The following is a 22,362-nucleotide window of genomic DNA, read 5'->3' as shown; positions in this document are numbered from 1 at the left end:
GTGACAGCCCCAGAAAACCCATGGGGAAAGCCCACCAAGAGGCCAATGAGCTGACATTACCTGTCTGTACCAGAGCACAGGATCCACCTCTGCCTGCCGGCCGCACTCAGAGCTACCCTTTGTCTCTGCAGACTCCTTGCCAAGGTGGCCGGCCTCACTCAGCTTCACCTTCAGCCCCTCAGCCACCTGGCTGCCTGGCAGCTTGGACGAGTCCTCCAGCTTGGGGATGATGACGGATTTGGCCATGTCGGCACCTCCCTGATCCTTGGCCTTGCTCAGCCCTGACTTGACGAGGTCGGTGAGGCTGGGGGCCTTGGTAAGCGTTGGGGGCATGGGTGGCTTTTGCTTCCACTCCTCCTTGAGAGCTGCTTCCCTCTCCTTCATGCCGAGCTCTGCCTTCTTCTCCAGCCCTCTCTGCTGCTGCTGCTGCTCCAGGCTCTGCCTCTGCTTCTGCTGCTCTTCGTATTGCTGCCGGTAGGCAGGGTTGGTGCTCAGCAGGTGAGCGTGGTAGCCCTGCTCATTGTAGCCGTAAGGCGGCACGTAGGCGTACTGGTTGTAGTAGAGGGACTGCATGTACATGTTGGGACGCTGCTGGATGACAGAGGGCTGCTGGCTGGAGCTGCCCAGATCTGCCTTCTTCTCTTCAACGCCCTCGCTCTTCACCTTCACCTCTGGGTTTTCCTGCTCCTCATCCTTCTTCAGCTTCAAGGCTTGTGTCTCAGCTGCAGCCTGGCTGCTGGGGTTCAAGGGCCCCGGGCTTGCTTGAGGGTAGCCAGGGGAATAGTAGGTTTCAAAGCCTTGGTAATAGGGAGACTCCTTGCTCTGCGGTTGTGGGGGGAAAAGAGCTTTTTTGGCTCCATCCTTGACAAGCTGCTCTGGATCCTTAGACTTCACACTCTCCAGCTTGCCCTCGCCATCCTCCCCGGCATCAGAGATGTCCGAGTAGGCTGGGCTGTTAGTTTTCACTGAGCTCGCCTCCGCCCCATTCTGGGTGACAACATGCAGTGGGGTCATGGGTTGTGCGGGGTTGGCATTTTCCAGCCTGCTGGCACCACCGATGGAGGGGCTCGGGGCATTGTCAGTGAAGCTGTAGATTTTATCTGCCTCAGCCTTGATGCTGGCTAGCCGACTCTGGTGTGGGTCAGAGGAGCCATTCAGCAGTCCCTCGCTTTTCGTCCCGAGATCACTCGTTTCCCCTCGGAACGGGCTCTTCCCTTCCTCTGCCCTGCACACCTTCCCAGGAGTCAGAGGGTTTTCTACCTCCTTGGGCTCCTTCTTCTTCTTGTCCTTCTTCTTCTTCTCCTTGGAAGGGGTGAGGGCAGGGTTGACTGCGAAAGGCTCGCCCATCACTGTAGGTTTGGGCTGGATGGGTTTGAGCTGGGGACTGCTCGGCATGGTCTGGACCACCGTGGTGGTGAGGCCCGTGGAGGACCCGGGGCTCGCTGCAGTGAGGGTGGCTGTCTGGAAGGTGTAAATAGGCTGTGGGGGAACGGCGGGAGCAATGGGTCTGGCAGACTTCAAGCTTTTGGAAGGCATCTTCTCCTGCTTAGCACCAGATGCCTTCTTGGACTTGTCCTTATCCACACACCTCTTCTCCAGTGTGTCGAAGCCATCGTTGCTCGTTTCGTCAGCCACCGAGGGACCATCCTCAGAGCCATCATTGGACAGGGCACCGGGGTCAGTGTCTCCTTCCCCTGCCAGCTTCTTCTTGCAGGGGACCTTGGTGCTGAACTTGCTGGATGGGGAGGGACTGTGGGGCTCCATCAAGCGGACCTTGGGGGTGGCTGAGCGTGCAGGTGAAAGCGAGCCCTTCTGTGACACAGTGGCACCATTGCAGCTCCCGACATCGGTGTGCAAGGAGGGCTCCTCGCCATACTCGCTGTCCACATCAGCTTCCAGCTTGCTGTCATCATCCGTGTGCGCGTGGGCCTGGTGATACTTCAGCCCATTGATGTGCTTGTACTTCTTGTTACAGTTGGGGTGGGGACAGTCGATGAGGATGGGAGAGGGGCAGTTGCGGTCGAGGACAGCTGGCTCCACCTTGATTGCGGTGGGGGGCACAGCTGCAGAGCCCATCGAGTTCGTGCGGATGCGTTTGCTGCCCTTGGAGTCCTCTGAGCTGGAGTTGAGCTCCATGTCGGAGAGGGGTTTGCTCTTTCTCTTGGTGACGGACGAGGGACTGGCCTTCACGTCTTCCGCCGTGCCGCTGGGTGGCGTGCGGTGGTCCGAGGAGTTCTGGCTCCCACGGCGCCCTTTGCTGTTGGCTCCCGCCCGGGTCTTGCTGCTGTTGCTGGTCCCTTTGCTGTCCGAGGTGGCGGCGGTCTCGTTCACAGGTGTGTTGCTGTTGGGACGCATGCGCTTACCTCGGCCCCGGCCGTTGCGCATCTCCAGGTCGCTGGTGGGAGAGTCGCAGAACCTGCAGAGAGGAGGACCAGGGGTTATTGTGGAGAACTGGGGAGTTATTGTGTGACGGCCCCATCGTGCTCCCATGTGCGGGTTTGAGCCCTGTGCCTGGGCAAGGTGGGAACCCAGTGCTGCCCAACCCAGCCCTGTGCTTACCGGGGAGGTGCCCAGTCGTGCTGTGTGCAGTCCAGCAGCGTCCCCACATATGTCTTGTTCCTCCAGGTCACGTTGACCACCAACATACCTGCAAGGCAAGGGGACAGGATCACACGGGTGGGTTCTCCCCTCCTTTCCCTAGGCACTGAGCAACAGGGGAAGGGGGATTTATGTCCCATGCTCTGGGATGGACGGAGGGCTCCCAGCACATCTTGAGAGCCTGCAGTGCAGAAAGCAACTTGCACGGAGTGAGTGTCACAAAGCCCTTGCTATGGCTGCAAACCCCACATCCCCATGGAGGGGACGTGACTGCCACTAGATGGCAAGCTGAGCCCAGCATCCCCACCATGCATGCTCGGGGGTGGTGATGGGGGCTGGGGCTTTCTTTGGGGAAAGCTTCATCTGCTGCTTTGCTTGGCTCCTGTGCTTCTTTCTCAGGGTCTTCTGCAGCATCTCATGGCTCTCCCCATTGCTGCAAGCATGAAGGCCCAACCCACTCCTGGATGGCAAGCCTACCCGATGCTAGTGCCTTCTGCAAGCTGCAAGAGCTTCCATAAGCTCTACATACTCTGAGGCCATTAGCAGAGTGAAACTCAAGTGGGTATTTCCTTCCAGCGATGGACTGCTCTGATTACTGCATAACTAATCTGACCAGGAGCAGAGTCCATCGCGCTGAGTGCATTTATCTGAGCAAGGTAAAACTTGGGAGATAGAAATCTCATTTACAAGGGCAGATGAGTGCAGCTAGATATATGGCCACACAGCCCTGGAAGATGGATGGAGCCCAGGGAGCCCACAACAGCTGTGCCTGAAGCACATTTGTAAATCTCAGGCCGCGGCCTCGCTCAGAAGGTGCCAGCAGCCAGCTGCAGGCTTTAGAAGGATAATGTCGGAAATGGAGAGACACTCACGGAGCTGTGGCCCCCAAGAGATGAAAGACAGAGCGCTGGCGCGGGCTGTTCTTTCCTCCCTGCACAGCAGCAAGCACTCTGCCATGCTCCAGCCTATATTTAACCACTGCAACCAATCATCCCAAATCCTCTCCTAATCCGCCGCCAATAACCCAGGACAATTTAAAGCATGGGGATGGATGCTAAGCAGCTTTTTTCACCCGCTGTCCCTTGCGGGTGCTCTGGGACGCGAGGGCGGGCAGCGATGCCCTGTGCTCAGCATTGGAGGGCAATGTGTCACCAGTGTCCCAGCAGTCCCTTAGCCTCTGTCCCTGGCTGGAAAAGCCCTTGGAGGCAATGAGCTCTGCGCCAGGCAGCCGAGCGCGGTGCTTTCTGCGCTCCCTGGGAGGGCTGGAGCTGCAGCACTATGCAGCCAACCCCACCTGCTTTCATGGGGAAGTGCCACATGCTGATGTCGCTGCAGCAGGGCACAGAGAGGGGGATGAATGGAGGGTGATGCTGCCAGGCTGCTCCTGAGGAAGACAGCAGTGGTTTGGATGCAAGGTGCTGCAAGGAGAGGAAACCCTGCAAGAGCACATGCAGACAAAGAGATGAGCGTGGTGGTGCAGAACATCCTGCTGGCCAAGCCCCCTTTTGGAGCAGTTGGGCTGTCTTCCTCCAGAAATCAGTATGAGGAGACAGGAGCTGGGCACCGCAATGGGGTATCTGTCTGCTGGGACAGATCCAGGCTGAAGCTTTGCGTGCGAGGAAGGTTTAATTTCCAGTGCAGTCAGCCCATTAACTCCCTAATTAGAACAGTGCTCAGCTCCTGGCCCTGCTGGCTCTCCCATACAGGCACAGACGGCTTCAACTCCTTCTGCCTCTGATGTTCAAGGGCTGAACAAGCAGCTTCGTGGCAAGCAGAGCATCCCCAGCCCCACAGAGATGTTGCCATCCAGGAGGTGCCATGCTAAACAGAACAGCTGAGGAAAGCCCTGCTACCTTGCTGTTAATCTGCAGGTGCAGGAGCCCTCTGCAAGGCAATGGGACAATACCCAGGGACATTCCCACCAAGAACAGTCTGCCACAAACCATGGAATGGGATTCGTCTGCTAAATGCATCCTCCTGGAGAACGGAGGCAAAGGAACTGACACCAAGCACGCTCCCACAAAGCATGGCACAGCAGACTGCAGTTCAAGAACCTCCCTGTAAACAAGCCCTCTAATCCAGGCACGGTGGCTAGGGCGGAAGCCCAGCTGCTATCACCTAGGGGCAGCGACGTTAGCGCCTCAGGCAGTTCAACACCAGCAACAGTCCTGTCTGGAGCAGAATATTGCTCACCTGTTGATAAAACAGCCTTCATACAAAGCTGACAGATGCTGAAATAAACAGTGCTTTGAGAGTGATAAGCAGTGCATTAGCTCTGCTCGAGCTCCCTGCCTCCCTGCACTGTCAAGCATCCTGCCAGCCAATATTAGATCCGAAGCAGCCGCGCTGCGGGGAGTACCAGGAAATTATGCATGATAAAGCCCCTCTCCTTTACGCCAGCGCGTGAGCAGCTGCCTTGCTCCCAGGGCTGCTGCTTCCCCAGCTGGGATGCATCAGTACAGCAGCACCCAAGAGATGATGTCCCTTGCCTGGTGGTTTCCACTGTGCCGTGCCATATTGCTCGATGCTCCGAGGCTCTGAATCCCAAACACTGCCTTGTTGGGGCTGCAAACAGCACCATTATGGGGTTCAGGTCCAGTCACCACTCTGGGTGAGAGCAGCAAGGACATGCCACCCCACTGGTGACACCGGCAAGCAGGATGGAGGAGAGCTAGGAGCTAATGAGGCAGCAAGCGGAGTGATGCTCTCCTGTATAATCAGATCAGTTAATAGTTCCTGCAGATCGAAATCACACCTAACAGAATTAGGGAAACTGCCAAGGCAGCTGCTCCTGAGAAAGACAGTTAACAAAGCACGTTCCCTGCACAAGATGGGCTCAGTGAAGGCGAGTGGAGGTGTCACCATCGTGGCGGAGGGACAGCACACAGAAGTGGTGGCTGCTGCTGGGGACAGAGGAGGAGGCTGGGTGTGATGGTGGGACATGCCAGCCAAGGCAGGAGAACATCATGAGATTTGTGGGAGCGCCACTGCAGTTGGGATGGCTCCACTTGTCCTTCTTCTCAGGACACAGGATCACTGGTGGGCATTGGCTTTATGACGCCTTCACCCCAATTTCCCAGCCATGAGGACAACCCTGAGAGCATTTTCGACAAAAAGGGAGCCATGCTGCCTTTCCCTGCACAACCAAGACCTTTCAAGCAAGGCTTCACATCCTCAGTTACAAGGCAAAGCCACTGGAAGGGGATGAATCCAAATATCCCTCTGCTCCGGGGCTGCTGGGGATGGGCTCCAGCTGTGCTCCAGCACCACCCATGGGAGCGAGATGCCAGGCAGGGCACCAATGAGCTGCCTACACCCCGAGCTTCCAGGTGCACAGAGCTGAGCAGGCGGTGCACTGCTGCTACGGGGGCCAACAGACGTGGCAGACTGGAAGCAACCGGGGAAAATGGCAAGATTTGTATTTTGCGTGACAGGAGCGCAGGGCTCGCTGTAAAAGCCATCGCTCTTGACAGCAGGAGACAAGCGGCAAGCAGCGGAGGCAGGCAGAGAAGGATCTTTGCACAAGTTCATTGAATTACTGCCGACTAAAAATAGGCAGCCGCAGGAACGGCAGCACGCCTCTGAGGCAGGGGCTGAAGACAGAGCTGCACATTGAGGGGTGATGCAGACGGACAGGCAGACAGGCTGCGGAACTTGGCTGGAGCAAGGTGGGAAAGCAGCAGCAGGGCTGCTTTCTTGGAGGACTGGAGCCCCATGCGGCCATCAGCACTCATCCCTCCTGTGAGTGAGAAGAGCTCACTGCTTGTGCTTTGACCCCCCCTGGCTAAGCAAGGGGTCTGGTCGGCTCCTCTGCTTCCTGTCATGTTGGGGTGTTCATTTCTCCTTGCATACGCAGCATGCACCTCTTCTCATTCCCATCCTCCAAAAACTTAATAGAAGGTCCATCTCTCATCACCACCCCTTGGGGTTTGACAGAAACCCTGCGTCCCTGGGGTATTACAGACTGCAGCCTGGGGCCAATGGAGTCATTCAGGACCCAACCCTGGCGGTGCTGCCGCCATGCGGTGCTCTCCCTGCTAGCCTTCCCATGCAGCCCTGGGGCAAGAAGAGCAGCAGCTGCATCCCAAGCGTTGCCACACACGGTTGTGTCCCTACCAGCCAAGACAAGGGTCCCCTGGGCCTGATTTTACAGCACATGGCATCCTCCTGCCTCGGGAGTGGCGGAAAGCACACACGCTGCTCCCTGCTGGCTCCATTCAGATGGATTTTTCCACAGCAAGCAGACGGGAACACAGGAGGGTGAGAGGTCCCACCCAGCTCTGTGCGTCCCGTCTTCTGCCACCTCTGCACCCCCAGGCTCAGCTGAAGACAGACACAACCACGAGGAGTTCACCTCAGGCCTCCAGAAGCAGAACCCTCCCATGTCCCCAAAGAGGCTGGAGGGAAGGCTGGGTTCCAGCGCTTGCGGTGCTCCGCTGAGCCACCTATTCATCCCTGTGTTACTTGGCAGAGCCCCAACAGCAACTCAAACCCATCAAAGGCGCTGGGAAAGCAAAGCAAGCTGTGCGCAGATGAGACGAGCTCCAGCGGAAAAAGGTTCGATTGGCTTGGCAGGAGAGACGAGAGCCTGATCTCCTGTCGAGTCTATTTTGAAAGCTCCGCTGGGGTTTTTTAATCCAGCAGGAGATTGCTGCTGCCTCCCAGGGTTTGAGCGCTTTTGTGACAGACCTGCAGGTTGCCAAGCAGAAATGAAGTCAACTCTGTTGAGTTCCCGTTTAGGCTGGTGTGGCCTCTCCTCTGGCACCTCCAGGAGCAAGTTCCATCTTGCAGAAAGGCAGGGAAATGGCAGCTGAGATTTTCGCCCACTGTCTGGGCGACAGGCTAACGCAGCGCACGGGCTGACGCAAGTTTTGGCCTGCCATTCTCTCTGCCGCACAGCCCGCGAGCTGCTCCCACACAGCAACTCTGTCCTGACCACCCAAATTGCAGCACAAAGCGCTGGAAGTGCCAAGACACGGGGACAGAGAAAGAAAAGAAAGAAAAGGATCACCGCAACTCTGAACAGGAGTGCTGGAGAGCACAAAGCTGCCACTTACCGTCCTCCGTCTCCTGCCAGACGATGCCCTCCAGGTTGACGCTGGTGCCAGGCTCGCAAGGCCCCAGGCACTCGGGCTCAGTGGCCAGTGCCACATCGCAGGTGTTCACACCAACGGAGCGGGTGCGCACCATGATCTGCTCACACGGCGACGAGATGTCGTTGTTGACCACGGGGACAAGGAGGTGCAAGGGCAGCACGGCGGGCGTGGAGACCGGAGATTCCATCTGTGGGGAAGGAGAAGCGTGTCGATCACAACAAGTACCGACAGGCAGCTGCGCTTTGGAGAGCCTCAAGCACCTTCTAGACAGTTCAGCTCCCATCAGAGGACCAGGACCTCGTTGGCCTCTCCCACCCTGGCATGCCTGTACCCACACAACCCTCTACAGCTTTGGAGGGGGGTAGGTCCCTCTGCAGGAGAGATCTGCAGAAGCGGGTGCCAAGTTCCTTCCCCAACCACTTCTGCAGGTGCCATCAGGCCCGGTCAGCATGCCTCCTGGCTACTGCCCTGATGTGCAGGCATTCCATGGCTTTGGACCTGATGGCTCATTAGAAAAAAATTACAGGCCTTTGCTCGACTGGCAGGACAGGCCCAGCGAGCAGCAGGCTCTGTGTGGGCCCATGAAAGCCAACATCCTCCACCGCCCACATCCACCCCATGACAATCCCAAGACACACATTCGAACCATATCCCCCTTCTCCAAATATCAGCTCCAGACCCCAAACACCAACCATTTCACCCTCCTCATTTATGTCACAGAAAGAGCTGGGTTTGGAAAGCCAAGAGCCTGACATGCCAGGCATAACCACCACACCGATCTGCAGTGCTTTGGGGCTGGCTGCTCATCCCCTGCTCATCTCCTCTCGCACAGTATTTTATGATCTTGATAAGGCACCGAGCAGACTCAAAACAGAAGCAGGCTGAGAATCATCACCGAGTGCTGCCCTGGGTTTCAGTTTCAATCACCTGAAGGTCTCTGGAACATCCAGCCCTGCATCAAAATGTCCTGCACCAGGAGCTCGCACCTCACAACTCCCTGTCCCACACACTACTGCACACTGGTGCATCTCATACACTGGAGCAAGGATGTTTGCCATGAGCTGCAAAGCATCTGAAAAAGCATCCAGCACCCCACCAGCGTGTCCTGTGGGATGCCAGGAGGTTTTAGGTATAGAGACCTCACCTGCAGGCAGCTCGGCCCCCTAAGCCCAGCCTGCATGTCTCAGTGACTGCAGGGATGAGATGATCCAAGGAGGCAGCCGGGTCCTGGGGGGGCTCAAGGAAGTAAACTGTAACCACACTCCAAGTGCTCAGAATCTGAGCAAGTCCCCTGCAAGAAAAGCTGTGGTGAGGAGCAGGAGGGATGCTTGGCTTTGGGCTGCTTGTTTGTGCATACAGAGTAGAGGAAGGGCACCTGTAGGTTTTGAAACTGTTCGGCTTCCTTCCACTTTGCAACAGAAACCACAGTGCAGCACAGGAGCGTTTAATTACAGTTCCAGCTCTGCTAATTATTGCTCGGTCACATTTGTAATCTGCATTACGCCACAGTGCATAATAAGCAGCTCGCTGCGATCTCTCTAATAAGCGAGGAGGCTTTATGGGATTTCATATTTCACCCTGCACTGGAACAAACACAGCCTCATTTATCAGCCATCAGGAAAAAGGGTGGCTCATCCGCTCCCACCAAGAGCTCAGGAGCAAAAAGGAGCATGGAGAGCTGGGCAGGGGGATATGACCTGGCATGGGGAGCTGGGCATGGGGACATGGCTGAACTGGAGGAAGAAGCGGGCCGATTGGCCCCCAAATTCCCCCCACTGCACATCTCTTATCTCCTGGCGCTGCAGCCCTCCCTCCTCCTGGTTCACTGGGAAGAGGGGACATGCCTACTGGAGGCCGAGGGCAGCAGGGAGCAGCGTGGGGCAGCACAGAGTCAGGCCCCTGTGGGGTCCGCTGTGTGAAATAATGGCATGCAGCGCACCCATCCCACACACAGTGAGGCCCCAGTACCACCCCAGTACCACTGTGACCTTCCCTATGGGTCTGGGTGCCGCTGCCAGTAGAGATGTGGGACCCAAGCTCCCATTGCAGCATAAGGGCATTTAGTTCTGCTCCCTGCCATGAGCTGTGGGATGCAAAGGCAACGCCCGAGCCCTCCAGCAGGAGCTAGGCAGGACGATGTTTCCCATGCTGCTTCCTTTGCAGTGAGCTCCCTACTGAAAGCCCTTTGTGTCCCCATGGAGGTTTTCCCATCACGAGGAACGTGCTCCAGCCGCTGCTGAGGACAGAGGTGGAACGCAGCCAAGGCTGGTGAGCAGCGGTAGTGCCTGGGAACGGCAGCTCTGCCATTACACTGTCGGCATGGGGACGCTAAGGGAGGAGAGGGCAGCAAGGCGATATCGCCGCTCTGACTGATGCCAACCTCTAAAGCACCTTGCTTCAGGCACAGTCACGCCAGGACCAGCAGTTATGAATTTTCTCGCTCACTCCCAATAATCCAAGTCATCCGGGTGTGAAATTCTGAGTGATGAAAGCCAACGGGTGTGCCAAAAGCCTTGTGTTTAGGAGCTCTGATAGCGCCCGGCTCAGTCACCATCCCATGGCACACAGTGTGAATGCCACCTCCTTCCACAGGCAGCTCCACCCAGCAGCTTCGGTGGGTACCTCCAAGCCTGACAGCACAGCCCCCAGATGCCCCTGCTCTGTGCTGGATGACACCACGACAAAGAGTAGTTGGGCTTATCTCAGTGCTGGCAGCACTTGGGGGTCAGTGTGCCTTTGATCAAAGCAGTGACAGTGCCCAGGACAGATGTACTGGCACCCGGTCATCCATTCCAGCCGTTTACAGGATTATTAGAGCAGCTCTAGAAAAAGAAAAAAAAAAAAAAAAAAAAAAAAAAAAAAAGGTGCTTCATACAGGAGAGGAGCAGCAAAGAGCAGCAGTAGGGACAGGTGTGTGAGGAGGAAGGGGGAAGGAGAAATCCCAGACATCGATCTGCTGATGGGAGGATGCAAGTCTGAAAGACCTCAATGCTGCAGCTCCTTGAAAGCATGCCAACAGACACCATAACACCCAGCTGAAGGACACAGGGCTCAGACAGCCATGCCAAAGCCTGCCCCAAAACCCAAACCTGCACATCCTCAATGCATTCGGGACAAACCGGCTGAGAACTCCTGCAGGGCCCATCCTTCTCAGAGAAGACTTCTGAGCTCTGCTACCTCAGGGAGGTCAGAAGGACGTTGCTGTTCCCACACCATCCTTTGGAGGTGGGGAGAACCCAACTGTCCACCATACAGCTCCATCACCATGAGCACCCACCGAACACAGCGCACAGCTGACACGAGGTGCCAGGGCAGGCAGACAGCGGGAAAACAGCACAGCTTCGTGTGCTTGGTTCGCCTTTCATATTTACCCCAAACTTTCCTCCCTAAATCCTGATGATCCCCATACTCAGCCCCCAGCAGCTCACACCATGGCACAGCCATGCAGCACACAGAGCGGTGCGCAAGCTAGGAGCATTAATTATTAAGCTATTTTATTAATTAATGATGCTCCTGCAAGCACAAAGTCCTGTGTATTCAAAGTTCTTCTCTTTGGAAAGCTGCAGCGTTTATAGGACAACCAGAGGAGGCAGAGCTCAGGATCTGGGAATGTCTTGGCTGTACAATGACTGCAGAAGATGGGCACCAAGATGTGAGAATTGGGTGCAGAAGGATGAACAGGAATGGCTCAATACACCCAGCGCCCTCACCTTCCTCAGTCGCAGGGTGCCCCAGCCAGGGTGTAGGGGAAATGCAGCAAACCCATCTGCTGGGTGCGGAGATGCAGAAAGCAAAAGCGCTGCACATGCTCGGGTGTTCGGGGCTCCTGGAGAGGCTCCATTCCAGGGTGAGAGAGACATATTTCAGATGCGATAAGCAGCAAAGTCTAGAAGGAGTTTCAGATCTATTTATCCCTCAGGCAAGAGGAGACATCTTCCTTCCATCTCTTTAATATTAAAGACCTGTTTTGGTATGATTGCCACGTCTTAGCCCTCGCAGGCTGCACGTTTAGGAAGCTGCCCGCTTGGCTCTTATCTCCTCTTCTTTGTAGGTTTTGCTCGAGTTGCCAGGAGAGATGCTCGTGGTTTGCAGTCACAAAGCCAGCTCTGTCTGACGGCTGATGGGGAGATTGCAGGCGGGGAGGCAGCGAGGAGCCAGTCAAAGAGCCCACAGTACGTGCCAGCAGGGAGACAGCACCCTGCATACCCTGCATCGAAGAAGGGACCAACATCTTCCCTGCTGCAGAGTTGCCCCACTGCACATCCAAGCAGTGCAGAAAAGCATCCTCGAGTGGCTGCTACATCAGCTCCTCTGGACTGCAGCAAGTTTGGAGCTGAAATCCAAAGGGGATCTGAAATCCCAACGGATGAGAGCAGGGGGACGCTGACACCACCCAGCCCCGGGGCCTTCCTCCAACCCCAGGAAGGTTTCTACACTCTGGCCTTGCAGTTCTCAGCCTGCACACAGAAATAGACGTCACCAAATCTCAGCTAGCAAGTTTTTGCCATGGAACGCAGCCCAGTGCTTAGGGCAAAACAGCAGCCTAGGTTATGCTTGAGCAAAATTTTGAGCTAGCATCCCTAAAAATAAAGCAAAAGTGCTGTTAGAGAAAGTGTCCGCCACGCTGCCCAGGGCTCCTCATGCCACACACCGAGCCGCAAGGGACTGTTCCTCCCAAAAAACACAACAGGTTCAGTGCTGGCATGCAGGCTAGACCTTGTTCAACCCAATCCTTCTGGTCACTTCTGCCCTTATCATGTAGGGACCCTACGGCACCATGTCCCCACGATCCTACATCACACCACAGCCTTTGGCTCCTAAACTAGGATTTTGTTCCAAATTCTCCTTTTTTGGATGTGAGGGAACCAGAAATATAAATCCAAGAGAAATGGGACAGCAGGTACCCTCCTAAAAACAGCACTGCCACAGCTGGATGCTGCCGATGCCCAAAGAAAGGATTCACTATTATTTAGAGGACAGTCTCCTGGCTTTGGACTGAAGAGGAAAAAATAAACATTTCTGCCTCCAAATCCCTGCAGGAAACCCATCCGACCTCAAGATCATCCTCCTGAAAACACAGAGACAGCATCTGTACCCCTGTGTCACCATCCTGCCAACCTCAGCCATCCATAAACATGTATAGCTGGATCCACTGATTGAGGTTCCAGCTATCAGCAGCAGGAAATGCAGGGAAGGCTGTGTGGGTAGGGTTCTTGCCTACAGCACGGACTGGGGCTAGGAAGCAGGGCTCTGTCCGGGATCAGTGGGCCAGCAGGATTCCCTGGGGTGGGCAGGGTGGCTGCTTTCATCAAGCAGATGCAAAAGGAGATGCCATGGTGCCTGCCAGAGTGTCACTATGTTTTTGCACAGGGGCAAAGAGAGCTAAGAGGCTGGAGAATTCTCCAGAGCATGAAGGCTGCAGCCATATCTTGTTTTAATTGCATCAGCAATCGCCGAGCAATTAATGGTGGGGAGGAGGAGGAGCAGAGCAGGAGACAAAAAGTCACAAAGCAAGCAGGGGGAAACAATTTGCTCTTTCTCTGAGGAGAGCAGCACCATTTACTTTCACTGTGCCCTGCTCCCAGAGCACCTCTTGTGCCATACCCAGAGGACTGACGTGGCTTGCTGCTGTCCCAAGCAGTCACTGCAGAACGCTGGCTCAGGGATGCACTGCCACCATGGACAAGCAGGGACCACTGTCCTGGGAAATGCAAGCCAGGATGTCAGAAGCCACCCTGACCACCTCCAGTGAGATGCAAACACCTGAGCAGCACAGCCAACAAGCCGACTGATGGGCACCTTTCACCCAGCAGTCACAGCCTGTGGAGATTGGGGCGTCCTGGAGATTGCACCAGGTCACAGCATGCCGAACTGTGCAGAAGGGAATCACTGCAGTGAAGGAGTGATTTATGTGGACGACGTGCCATTCCAGGTCGCATATCGACAGGAGCCTTGCCTCTTGCACGGGCGGTGAGCCAGCCCGATTATCTGTCATATGCTGCAAGACGCAGTGCCAGCAGCCTGGCCAAGATCACCCAGCTTGTTTGCAATAAGAAAATACAAACCCTTGGACGCCAGCAGCCAGCTTTTGTTCAAGCCTTCACTTGCCCATGGAAGGTGAGCAAGCGCAGCAGGCCATGTTAAAGCACGCAACGCCTGGAGGCTGATCCTCCCTCATGCTCCTCAAAGAGCAGCGGAGAGCAGCGAGCGGGAGCGATTTGAGAGGGAAGGACGTGAGCTTTCCTGGGTGCCAACACTCTTTTAACCTTTCTTCTTGCTTCTCTTCCACTAAGGAATCCTCGAATGTGAGTACTCAGCACACAGTGCCATTTTGCATTCTGTAGGAAGCACCAGAGCCTTTCTGCCTCTTTGGGATCAGGAGCGGGGAGAAAGGTTTGTGGTGCTTGTTTGACAACCCTGAAGAGCAAGTGTAACGCAAATCTTAGCACTTGCAAAGTGTATTTCATCCGGAGTTTGAAAAGAGAGAAACCTAATTACACAGAAGAGAAAGTCAAGGCAGGAAGGCTGCGAGTTTCAGAAGAGCTTGCTGGTTGTTACTCCCCTGGGATCTGCCAAGTACCTTAGAGAATGCCCATCTTCCAAGGGTGGATGTTCAGAGCTCCTCAAAGCAAGGTATACCATAACCAACACATCCATCCTAATCACCTACGGAAATACGGACTGAAAGAACAGCACCACCTTGGGTTCGGATTGCATCAATAGGCTGGAGGACCCAACAGTCAACACATCATCATCACTGTCACTCAGAGCAAAACCAATGAGGAAGGAGTTGAGGGTTTGTGTACAGACAGCCAAGCACGCCCAAGGCATAAATCCCAGAGTTCCAGCCTGCACTGTCCAACACAGGCAGTGCAGAAGCAATGCCAACAAAAGCTCTGTAAGGCTCCTGGAAAGACAGCAGCCTCAGCTGACCTCCATCTAAATAACAAATCTTCACCTGTGACTTCAAACGACACAGCACACCAGGAACCTGCCATTAGGTAATTAGGAACCTGAATTTTCACACCCTAGATCCAGCACCGCAGGTCATGCTGCAGTCGAGCCACCCACGGCATCAGGCCCTGGCACTGGAAGAAAATGGGAGCAGGAGCTCAAGGATGTGGGAAGAGAAATAAAAGCTCGGCTTTGGGAGCTGGGCTTTGTCCCAGCAGGGCTTGCGTGCTAGAAGTTTAAGAAGGGGTTTGTTTGCTGACAGCTTAAAGGATTTAAGGGAAGGATTAACCATGGCTTTGCTGATGAGAGAAGTAGTGGCAAACTCGGAGCAATCCCATGCACATGGGGAGAAGCTGGAGGAGGATGGGGAAAAGGGGATGAGCCAGACCACAGGAACAGACTGCTTTGTGCAGGAAACTCAACTGGAAGCTACTCTTCCCAGTCTTAACAACCCTCATCTGGTGCCAGAAGATATAGGGAAAGCCTAAGGAGAGCCAGGTCCAGGGTCTCACCTGCATGCTGGGATGGAGCCCAGCTCATTCAGGTGCCCAAACACTTAAGTGTTTACAGCCAAATCAGGCTCACTCAGCAGGACCCGCAAGAGAAAATGGCAGGAGGCAGGTCTGCTCCAGGCAGTGGGACGTGCAACTGGAGGGCTTCCTTCCATCACAAGATGTCTGTCACTGAGCACCACAGGGCTCAAACAGATGCAGCCAATCGATGGGCTTGTCTGGCAAGCTGGAGCCCAGAGACAAGGACGTGCTCTGGCTAATCCAGCCTCTCAGGCCATCATGGCCACCAGGCAAACAGGCACGGTCCCCTTAAAAGAAGGCATCGCCAGCACAGATTTAGCCGCAAGAGGGTGGGGAGATCGCTGAGCTGCAAGCCATGGGCTGAATCTTATCTGCTGCTTTAATACCTATCAGTGTTGATACAGATTAAAGGATTAGGTAGGATTACCAAAGGCAACCCCCCCCCCCTCCTGCCCCAGGCAGTGAGGATGGGCATGGGTGCGGTGCTCGCATTCGCTTGCATTCCCCTCCTGCACCCACAGCCCTCAGGGAAGCAGCCTCCCAAAATGCGGCAAGGAACCTTGAGAGAGCAGTGCAGGGAGCCAGGCTGGGCTCTCCAGGAGGCAAAGGAAGGCTCTGGAACATCAGTAGGCATTGGTTTGTTCTCCTTGAGGCTGCCTACCAACACAGAACTGGTGGTGTCACTGCTGCAAGAAACCATTCCACCACGCTCCATCCATTGCTCCTTCCCCAGCCCAAAGCTCTCTTACCAACACATTTGGTCAGCCTAAGGAGGCTGCCTGCTTAAAACCAGCTTTTTTTTTTTTTGCTGCTCGGTGTAGCTTTTAATTGGATCATTCCCTGACCCAGTTCCCCACATGGCTGCACAAACCCTCAAGCATCAGTGTGGGAGGATGCACCAGGACGCCTCCTGCAAGCCCCAATGGCCACATCGAACAGCTCCTGCACCAGAGCCCAATCTGCAAAGAGAAACCTCCCATTTTCAAAGAGATGTCTGCATTCTAACACGGCTGCTTGCAGGTGTGTGGCTTCGGTGGGAGACCTACCAGCAAGGGCTAGAGGAGTGTTCCAGCTGGTCCGCTTCCCTTACCAGACAATCTCCATTGCAACGTCTCTGCACTGAACACCACCTCCAGCATCAGGTGGTGCCCATCCAAAGGTCTTTAAAAAAGGCTGAGACATGAGGGAAACGACCTGCATCACCTTCCAGAGCAAAGTTGAACTTCCCTGGGTTGCACACACAAGCCAAAAGCCCTGTCACCCAGCACTGCAAGAAAGCAGCTCCTCTGCAAGCTCTGCTCTAGCAGCCGTTTTCTGCCCAGCAAAACACCGCCAGGCTGCAAGACAGAGCACGAAGACCTGCACGACTGGACTTTAAAGAATAGGAAAACACAAAACAAAACAAATGAGCAACATAACACTGAGATTTCCATTTCAGTCCAGAAAAAACAAACAGCGTTTGTCCCTCCGCCCAGGAAGGCATGAGCTGCAGAAGCTCGCCGGGTGCGTGCCAACAGCAATAAATCCAGGATGGAGCTGTGCTGCAGCCCGGCACCACGACAGATCCATCAGGCCTACAAATTCTTGGCCTGGACCAAAAAGCAGCTCCCTCCCTCCAAGCCTGCTGGGCCAAATGCCAGCTGGGTCCCCCAGTGACACTACTGGGCCAGGTTCCCTATCCCACAAAACTGTCCATGGGATCAGTAACCACAGAATCAGTCAGAGTATCCCAGCCAAAAGCAGGACAGATGGGATGCTCCCACCCTGAGGTTCCATGGGACACACGTACCTCGAGCCAAGGGGTTCAGAGTTAAGTTCTACAAGCATCCTTTTCCCCACAGCACCTTAAAGATGGATTGCTTTGGTTGACTGCAAATAGAAGCGAAGCGGTGTCCATCAGGAGAAGCAGGGCGCAGTGCAATGCCAGCACATGTCAGGAGAGCTTGTTGTACTTCCTCCAGCAGAGCCAGCTCCGTCCCCACAAAGCATATGGCATCACAAACATATTTTGCTTCCCGGGTGCACAACTTCGGAGAACACATGCTGTGTATACCTACATGTCTCATTGGGGGAGGAGCAGAGCTCCTTGTCTTTGCGCAGGAGTTGTCAAACAAAGTCACAGCACAGGGATGTGTGATGTGTGGGGAAAAACACTGCCAGAAGGAACACAATGAAGGGAGAAGAGTCGAGGTTGCTGCGCTCAGCTTTACACTGCTTCTCCCAGGTGCCAAGAACCAACCTACTGCTCAGATGGCTTTGCATACAACACTCCAAGGATGAGCTGCATCCCACTGCCACCGCTGCCTCCTCAGCACCCACCAACGCACCGAAAACCCATGAACACGTAACCCCTGGGAGCCCGGGGGCCTTCCTACAGCTGCCCGCTTCACTCACCCAAAACTCTTCTACAAGAGGAAGTCCTGAGAGCAGTGCTTTGTCCCAAGCAAAGATTATTGTTGGCAGGTTTATCAGAACAGTTCTTGCTCCCTTCATCTCCTGGATGAGAGCACACTTAGAACAGTCCAGGTGTTGGAGTACCAGTGAAACACAAAGGAATGTACAATGCAGCCCATGATAAAAACACACAAAGAAAGCGTACAGAAGAAACAACAGCAGTCGGAGCTCCAAACGAGAAGCTCAAGCTGAAAGGAGGGACGTTATGGGGAACTCGAGGTTACAGGGCTGAGAGGAAGCTCCCATCACACCAAACCCATCACCAAAAGCGATCCTCCGACGCTCCGAATCTCACACGACATTTCCCGCTCCCACCAGCACTTCCCACCGCTACCAACAGATTCTCAAACAAATCCAATCTGTGCAACCACTACAGCAATGATTACTGTAAATTAAGCAATCTTCTCCACCCAGGCCAGCGCCGGCCATCTCCAGCAGATCTGGGACAACTTTCATCAGCTGCTCCCAGAGGACTGCAGCTGCCAGCAAGCCTCCAGCACTTTGAAGTAGGCTTATTTTCTTGTTCTCCTCATCCAGAAGCACTAACACGATCCGATTAAACGGGCCACAAGAAACCCAAGCCACCCACACGCTCCCCTATTTTTGCCCTTTCCATTCATCAGCAGCCTCAGCGCAAAGCGGGTTCGTCAAATTTCTCCGCTTTCCTTAAATTCCTCTGCCAAGTTCTGATTAAAATCCTCCTAAGTGGTTTTCTCTTGATTCCATTTCCTAGAACTGAGAAGTAAAGAAGTCCTGAGCGCGGCACTGAGTGCCAGCGTTAATAGCCGCCGACGCAGCTGGGCCATCTCGGTCTCCCACACAGGCTCGTTAGGATCAATGGGAAATTGAAAGCAATTCTCTTCCCATCTCCCCTATCAGACCATCAGCTCCCAGAGGAGGTTGGGTTTTAATAGCCCTGTTCGCACGATGCTCGGATCACTGTTGGTGTGGGTACGCCGCACCATCACTATGGGTACCACTTCAGTGCTGCATTTGAAATGTCAACAGCATAACACCTTTCTCCGTCTTCTCCTTCTTCAACCCAAGGACTCCTGCAGGCTGGCTATGGAAGCACTGCAGTGGGAAACCCAAAACAGCCTTCAATCAAACCAGAAAACCCAACACCTGCCCTCTCCACCCCACCCTCCACATGTGCTGAGGCACCACAGCCATCAGACCCCCAAACCCCATTTTTAATTCCACAAGTACCCTTGGAGAACACCAAATCACCACCTGCAGTAGGCTCAACCACATGTGGATCTGAGCCCTTACCCATCAGGTTCTCCATCACAGGAAGACCCCCCTTGTCTTGTTGTAGGGCAGAGCCAAGAAGAGCAGAGGCAGTGAGTGGCTGTAGGGTTTCTTCCTCCAACAGGACACTCAAAGGCCTTCTTGTGAAGGCCCAGCCCTACCAGCTCCCTTCACCCTTGTACACAAAGTGCAGTATTAATAGCCAGCCTGAAAGACCATAGAACACCAAATATCTAAAGAGTTCCTGTGCCTTGAAATGTTAATGCTAAGCAAAAAAAAAAACCAACAAAAAAAAGCCTTCCTGTTAGCAAACGGCTGTAGTATATAGATATATATACACATATACACACGTTTGCTTTCCTCCCTTCCAAGCCACAGAACAGCAAACAGCGCTCAAAGCTCTGCCATGTTGCTCTCCCTACAAGGCATCCTACAGACACACAGGTCTCCCCCGCTGATCACTTGGTTACCACCTCAAAGAGCCTGGTGGCACAGCGCCATGTTCCCCTCACTGGATCCTTTTCAGCCTTCAGAATTGACCTGCTCAGCCGCCAGCCTTGGCCCTACGCTGTCCTCTTCCGCCAAGACCCCCTCCGAGCTCAGCTCACTGGGGTGAGGGGGATGAGCAGGGCTGCTCCCCACTGGAAGCTGGAATGGAGGCGAAAGGGGACTCTGGGAACAGCGCTCGTTTGCACAGCACCTGGGAAAAATCACAGCCCGGCATTTACATGGCTAATTGGGGAGCGAGCTTCCTGGAACAAGATTGCTTTCTGGCTCAGGGAAGGGGAGAAAAAAAAGAAAAAAAGAAAAGGAGAAACACACACAGACAGACACAAAAAGCCTAACCACCATTTGGAGCTGCAACTCCACCTGCAGCACCTGGCACGCATCCCACCGGATGGTGGTGGCTCCCCTCCCATCACAGTGTGCCCGCGCACAACCCGCTCTCGCCCTCCGAAGCCCCAAGTGTGTTTATTGTCACCCCTCAGTTCCCTGCACGGCCCCTGGGCTGGGCTGAGTAACAGGGACGGCAATATCTCCAGCAGACACTGCCATCTGAAGCAGCACATCAGCAGGCTGCCAACACCTTCCCGTCCTTTCAGAGCCTAGCCAGCTGGCTGCTGTGCTCCCATGAGCCACAGTGCTATGGGGATGCTCTGAAGCTGTGCTTACAGATGGGCTCCAGCTCCAAGCCCAAAGTGCCCACGGCACAGCAGGGTGACCACAAAGAGGACGGAGCAAGCTGGAAAAGGTGGCGGTGCCCAATAAGGCAGCCTGGAAAGGCACAGGGAGGGCCAGCAGAGCACTGAGCACAGCGGGCTGCCAGGTGGAGCGGCAGATTTGCTCATTAGTGGATTATTCCTGGCACACTCCCCATGCATCAGCTCCCCAGAAGGGCTGCGAGAGCAGCTCGTGGTTTTGAAGCCTTCGGGGCTACATGGCGCTGGAGACGCCGGCAAATCTTCCTTTAAAGAAATCTTGCTCAGCCAGATAAATGGTGCTGTGCAGCAGGGGTCATTAGGCTAATAAGCAGCTACCGTCAGCCTGGAAGCAAGGCAACAGACACAAGAGAATCCACCAAAGCCAGTTAGCCTCACAATCTGACCCATCTAAAGCAGCCACCATCTGCCAAGGAGTCTCCTTTGGAGGAGACGCCAGGCAGGTGGGTGAGTGTGCTGGGGCACGCGGTGGCCACATCTCTGATCATAGAGAAGGAACCACAGAGTGCACACAGCCACGCATTTATGGCTTCTCCCAGCCAAGGAAGCGCTGTGCGCCCGGTGCAAAGTCCCTCAACGCGCAGCAGTTCCCCTTCCTGCATCCTCCTCATTCCTGCATTGTCATTCCACTCTCGTGCTTGGCGAACAGGAGCGGGTTGCTCAGCAGTGCTCGTGCCACTGTGTCCTTGACAGGGAGCCACCGGCCTCTGCTGCCAGAGCACCAGGGGGGAACTGCACCGTGCAATGGAGATGGGGCTGCACTGCAAATCAGCTCTTAAATTGGACCTGGTGATGCAAACGAGCTGTGCATGGAAGCTAGCGCAGCCCATAACCCGTCCTTCAGCTGTGCCCGGTGGGAAAACCAGCAGGAGGAGACACGATTTCCCCTGCTCCGCTACAATGCCTTGTGAGGTGGGATCAGCCGAAGCTCCCAGACTGCTAGCAGCCTTCAGAAAGAAAAAAAAAACAAAAAGCACACACATATAAATAACCTCTCAGCAGGAGCCAAAACTCAGAGCCTAACCCCATGGTTTTAAGTGAACAAGTCCAATTTCCTCCTTTGTAGCTCTTGACACATGTTGGCTGCGTGCCCCTCCTCGCCTTGTTCCTGCAGCAGAAGGCTCTGCACTGCGGGTCAGGGGACGATAAGGAAATGAGCAGTGTAATTTCCAAGGCCTCCAAAGGCAGCCCTGTCAGCAGCTCCGAAGGCAGCTTACTCGAGCATGGCTGCAGAAAGGAAACTGCGGCGAGAAGAGCCGGCAGCTGCCGCTGTGTGCTCCCTGGCTGCCCTTGGCTCGGCCCAGGCTGGGGCTGCCAAAGCTGCCGATCCCTAGAAAAAGCTGGAGCAAGGGTGGGAAGCCTCAGCCTCAAGTAGCTCACAGCACTGGGTTTGGACACCCTGCATGCCCTAAAACCCCAGTGAAAACGGAGGAACTACAGCAGATGGACACGGACTGCTCCACAGTGCCTGAAAAGCACCTGGACGTTTCCTTTTAAGGGGTGTTCTTTGCTTCAGCCCTGAGAAGAGCAAAGCCACAATGGCCACTACTCATCACCACCACCCACAGCACTGGGGTCAGAATGGGATGCTGAAGCACAAGACTGGGGCAGGCGCACAATGCCTCACCCCTGCTTAGCCACGTGTGCTTGCAAATCCACCATCTCGAGCGCATTCATCCCCACCATGATGGGGCTGGCTGCAGCAGTGAGCCAAGAAAAACAATAATCTTTGGGGTAAGAAGGCCACTGTGGGCTTTTTATGGCAAGCATGGAAGGCACCTGTAAAAATGGCATGGTACTGCCACTGCTGAGTGCTGTCAGAGGGGCAGCAATGAAACCAAACTTCTACTGGTAGCTCTGGAGACAGGCATCAAGCACCAGCACCAGCACCTTCCCAAAAGGAAGTGTGGGACTCCAGCCCCTTCCTCCAGCAGGACATGCATCAAGACCTCAGTGGGGTATGGATGGGCATAATGGCTCCAAGGGCTCCTCCAAGCCTCAGGCAGAGAAGCTGCCCAAATAATTCCGCATCACAGCAAAAGAGCTGCCCACAGAGGAGGAAATATCAAAACCTAAAATGGTGCATAGAGCTGGAAGCTCCAAGCACTGTGAACCTGCTGTGCCATCTGCTAGCAAAGAGGACAAACAAGAAGATGAGTGCCAGGGCAGAGATGAAGCAGAGCAAGAGCACAGTTTGGATCCCCTTACCATGTCCCCTCACCCTCAGATCAGCACTAGGATGCTCAGAGCAAAGCT

At 54.8% G+C, this 22,362-nt stretch overlaps 1 protein-coding gene across 4 annotated transcripts in view; it reads right to left on the bottom strand.

The window, feature by feature from the left end:
- The window catches only part of ZNF609 (zinc finger protein 609), a 35,851-nt gene that overhangs the window by 2,853 nt on the left and 10,636 nt on the right, over positions 1-22,362 (bottom strand). For all 4 annotated transcript variants that reach the window (XM_072345574.1, XM_072345571.1, XM_072345572.1 and 1 more), the window contains exons 3-5: positions 7,656-7,881; positions 2,560-2,647; positions 61-2,416 (exon numbers count right to left, since the gene is read on the bottom strand). In XM_072345574.1, coding sequence (XP_072201675.1) covers positions 61-2,416; positions 2,560-2,647; positions 7,656-7,881 — 2,670 coding nt within the window. The remainder of the gene's footprint in view (positions 1-60; positions 2,417-2,559; positions 2,648-7,655; positions 7,882-22,362) is intronic.

This window comes from Excalfactoria chinensis, chromosome 10 (genome assembly GCF_039878825.1).
Source record: "Excalfactoria chinensis isolate bCotChi1 chromosome 10, bCotChi1.hap2, whole genome shotgun sequence".
Lineage (NCBI taxonomy): Eukaryota > Metazoa > Chordata > Aves > Galliformes > Phasianidae > Excalfactoria > Excalfactoria chinensis.
Note: the sequence above shows the minus strand (reverse complement) of the source record. Positions and strands in the feature narration are given on the sequence as shown.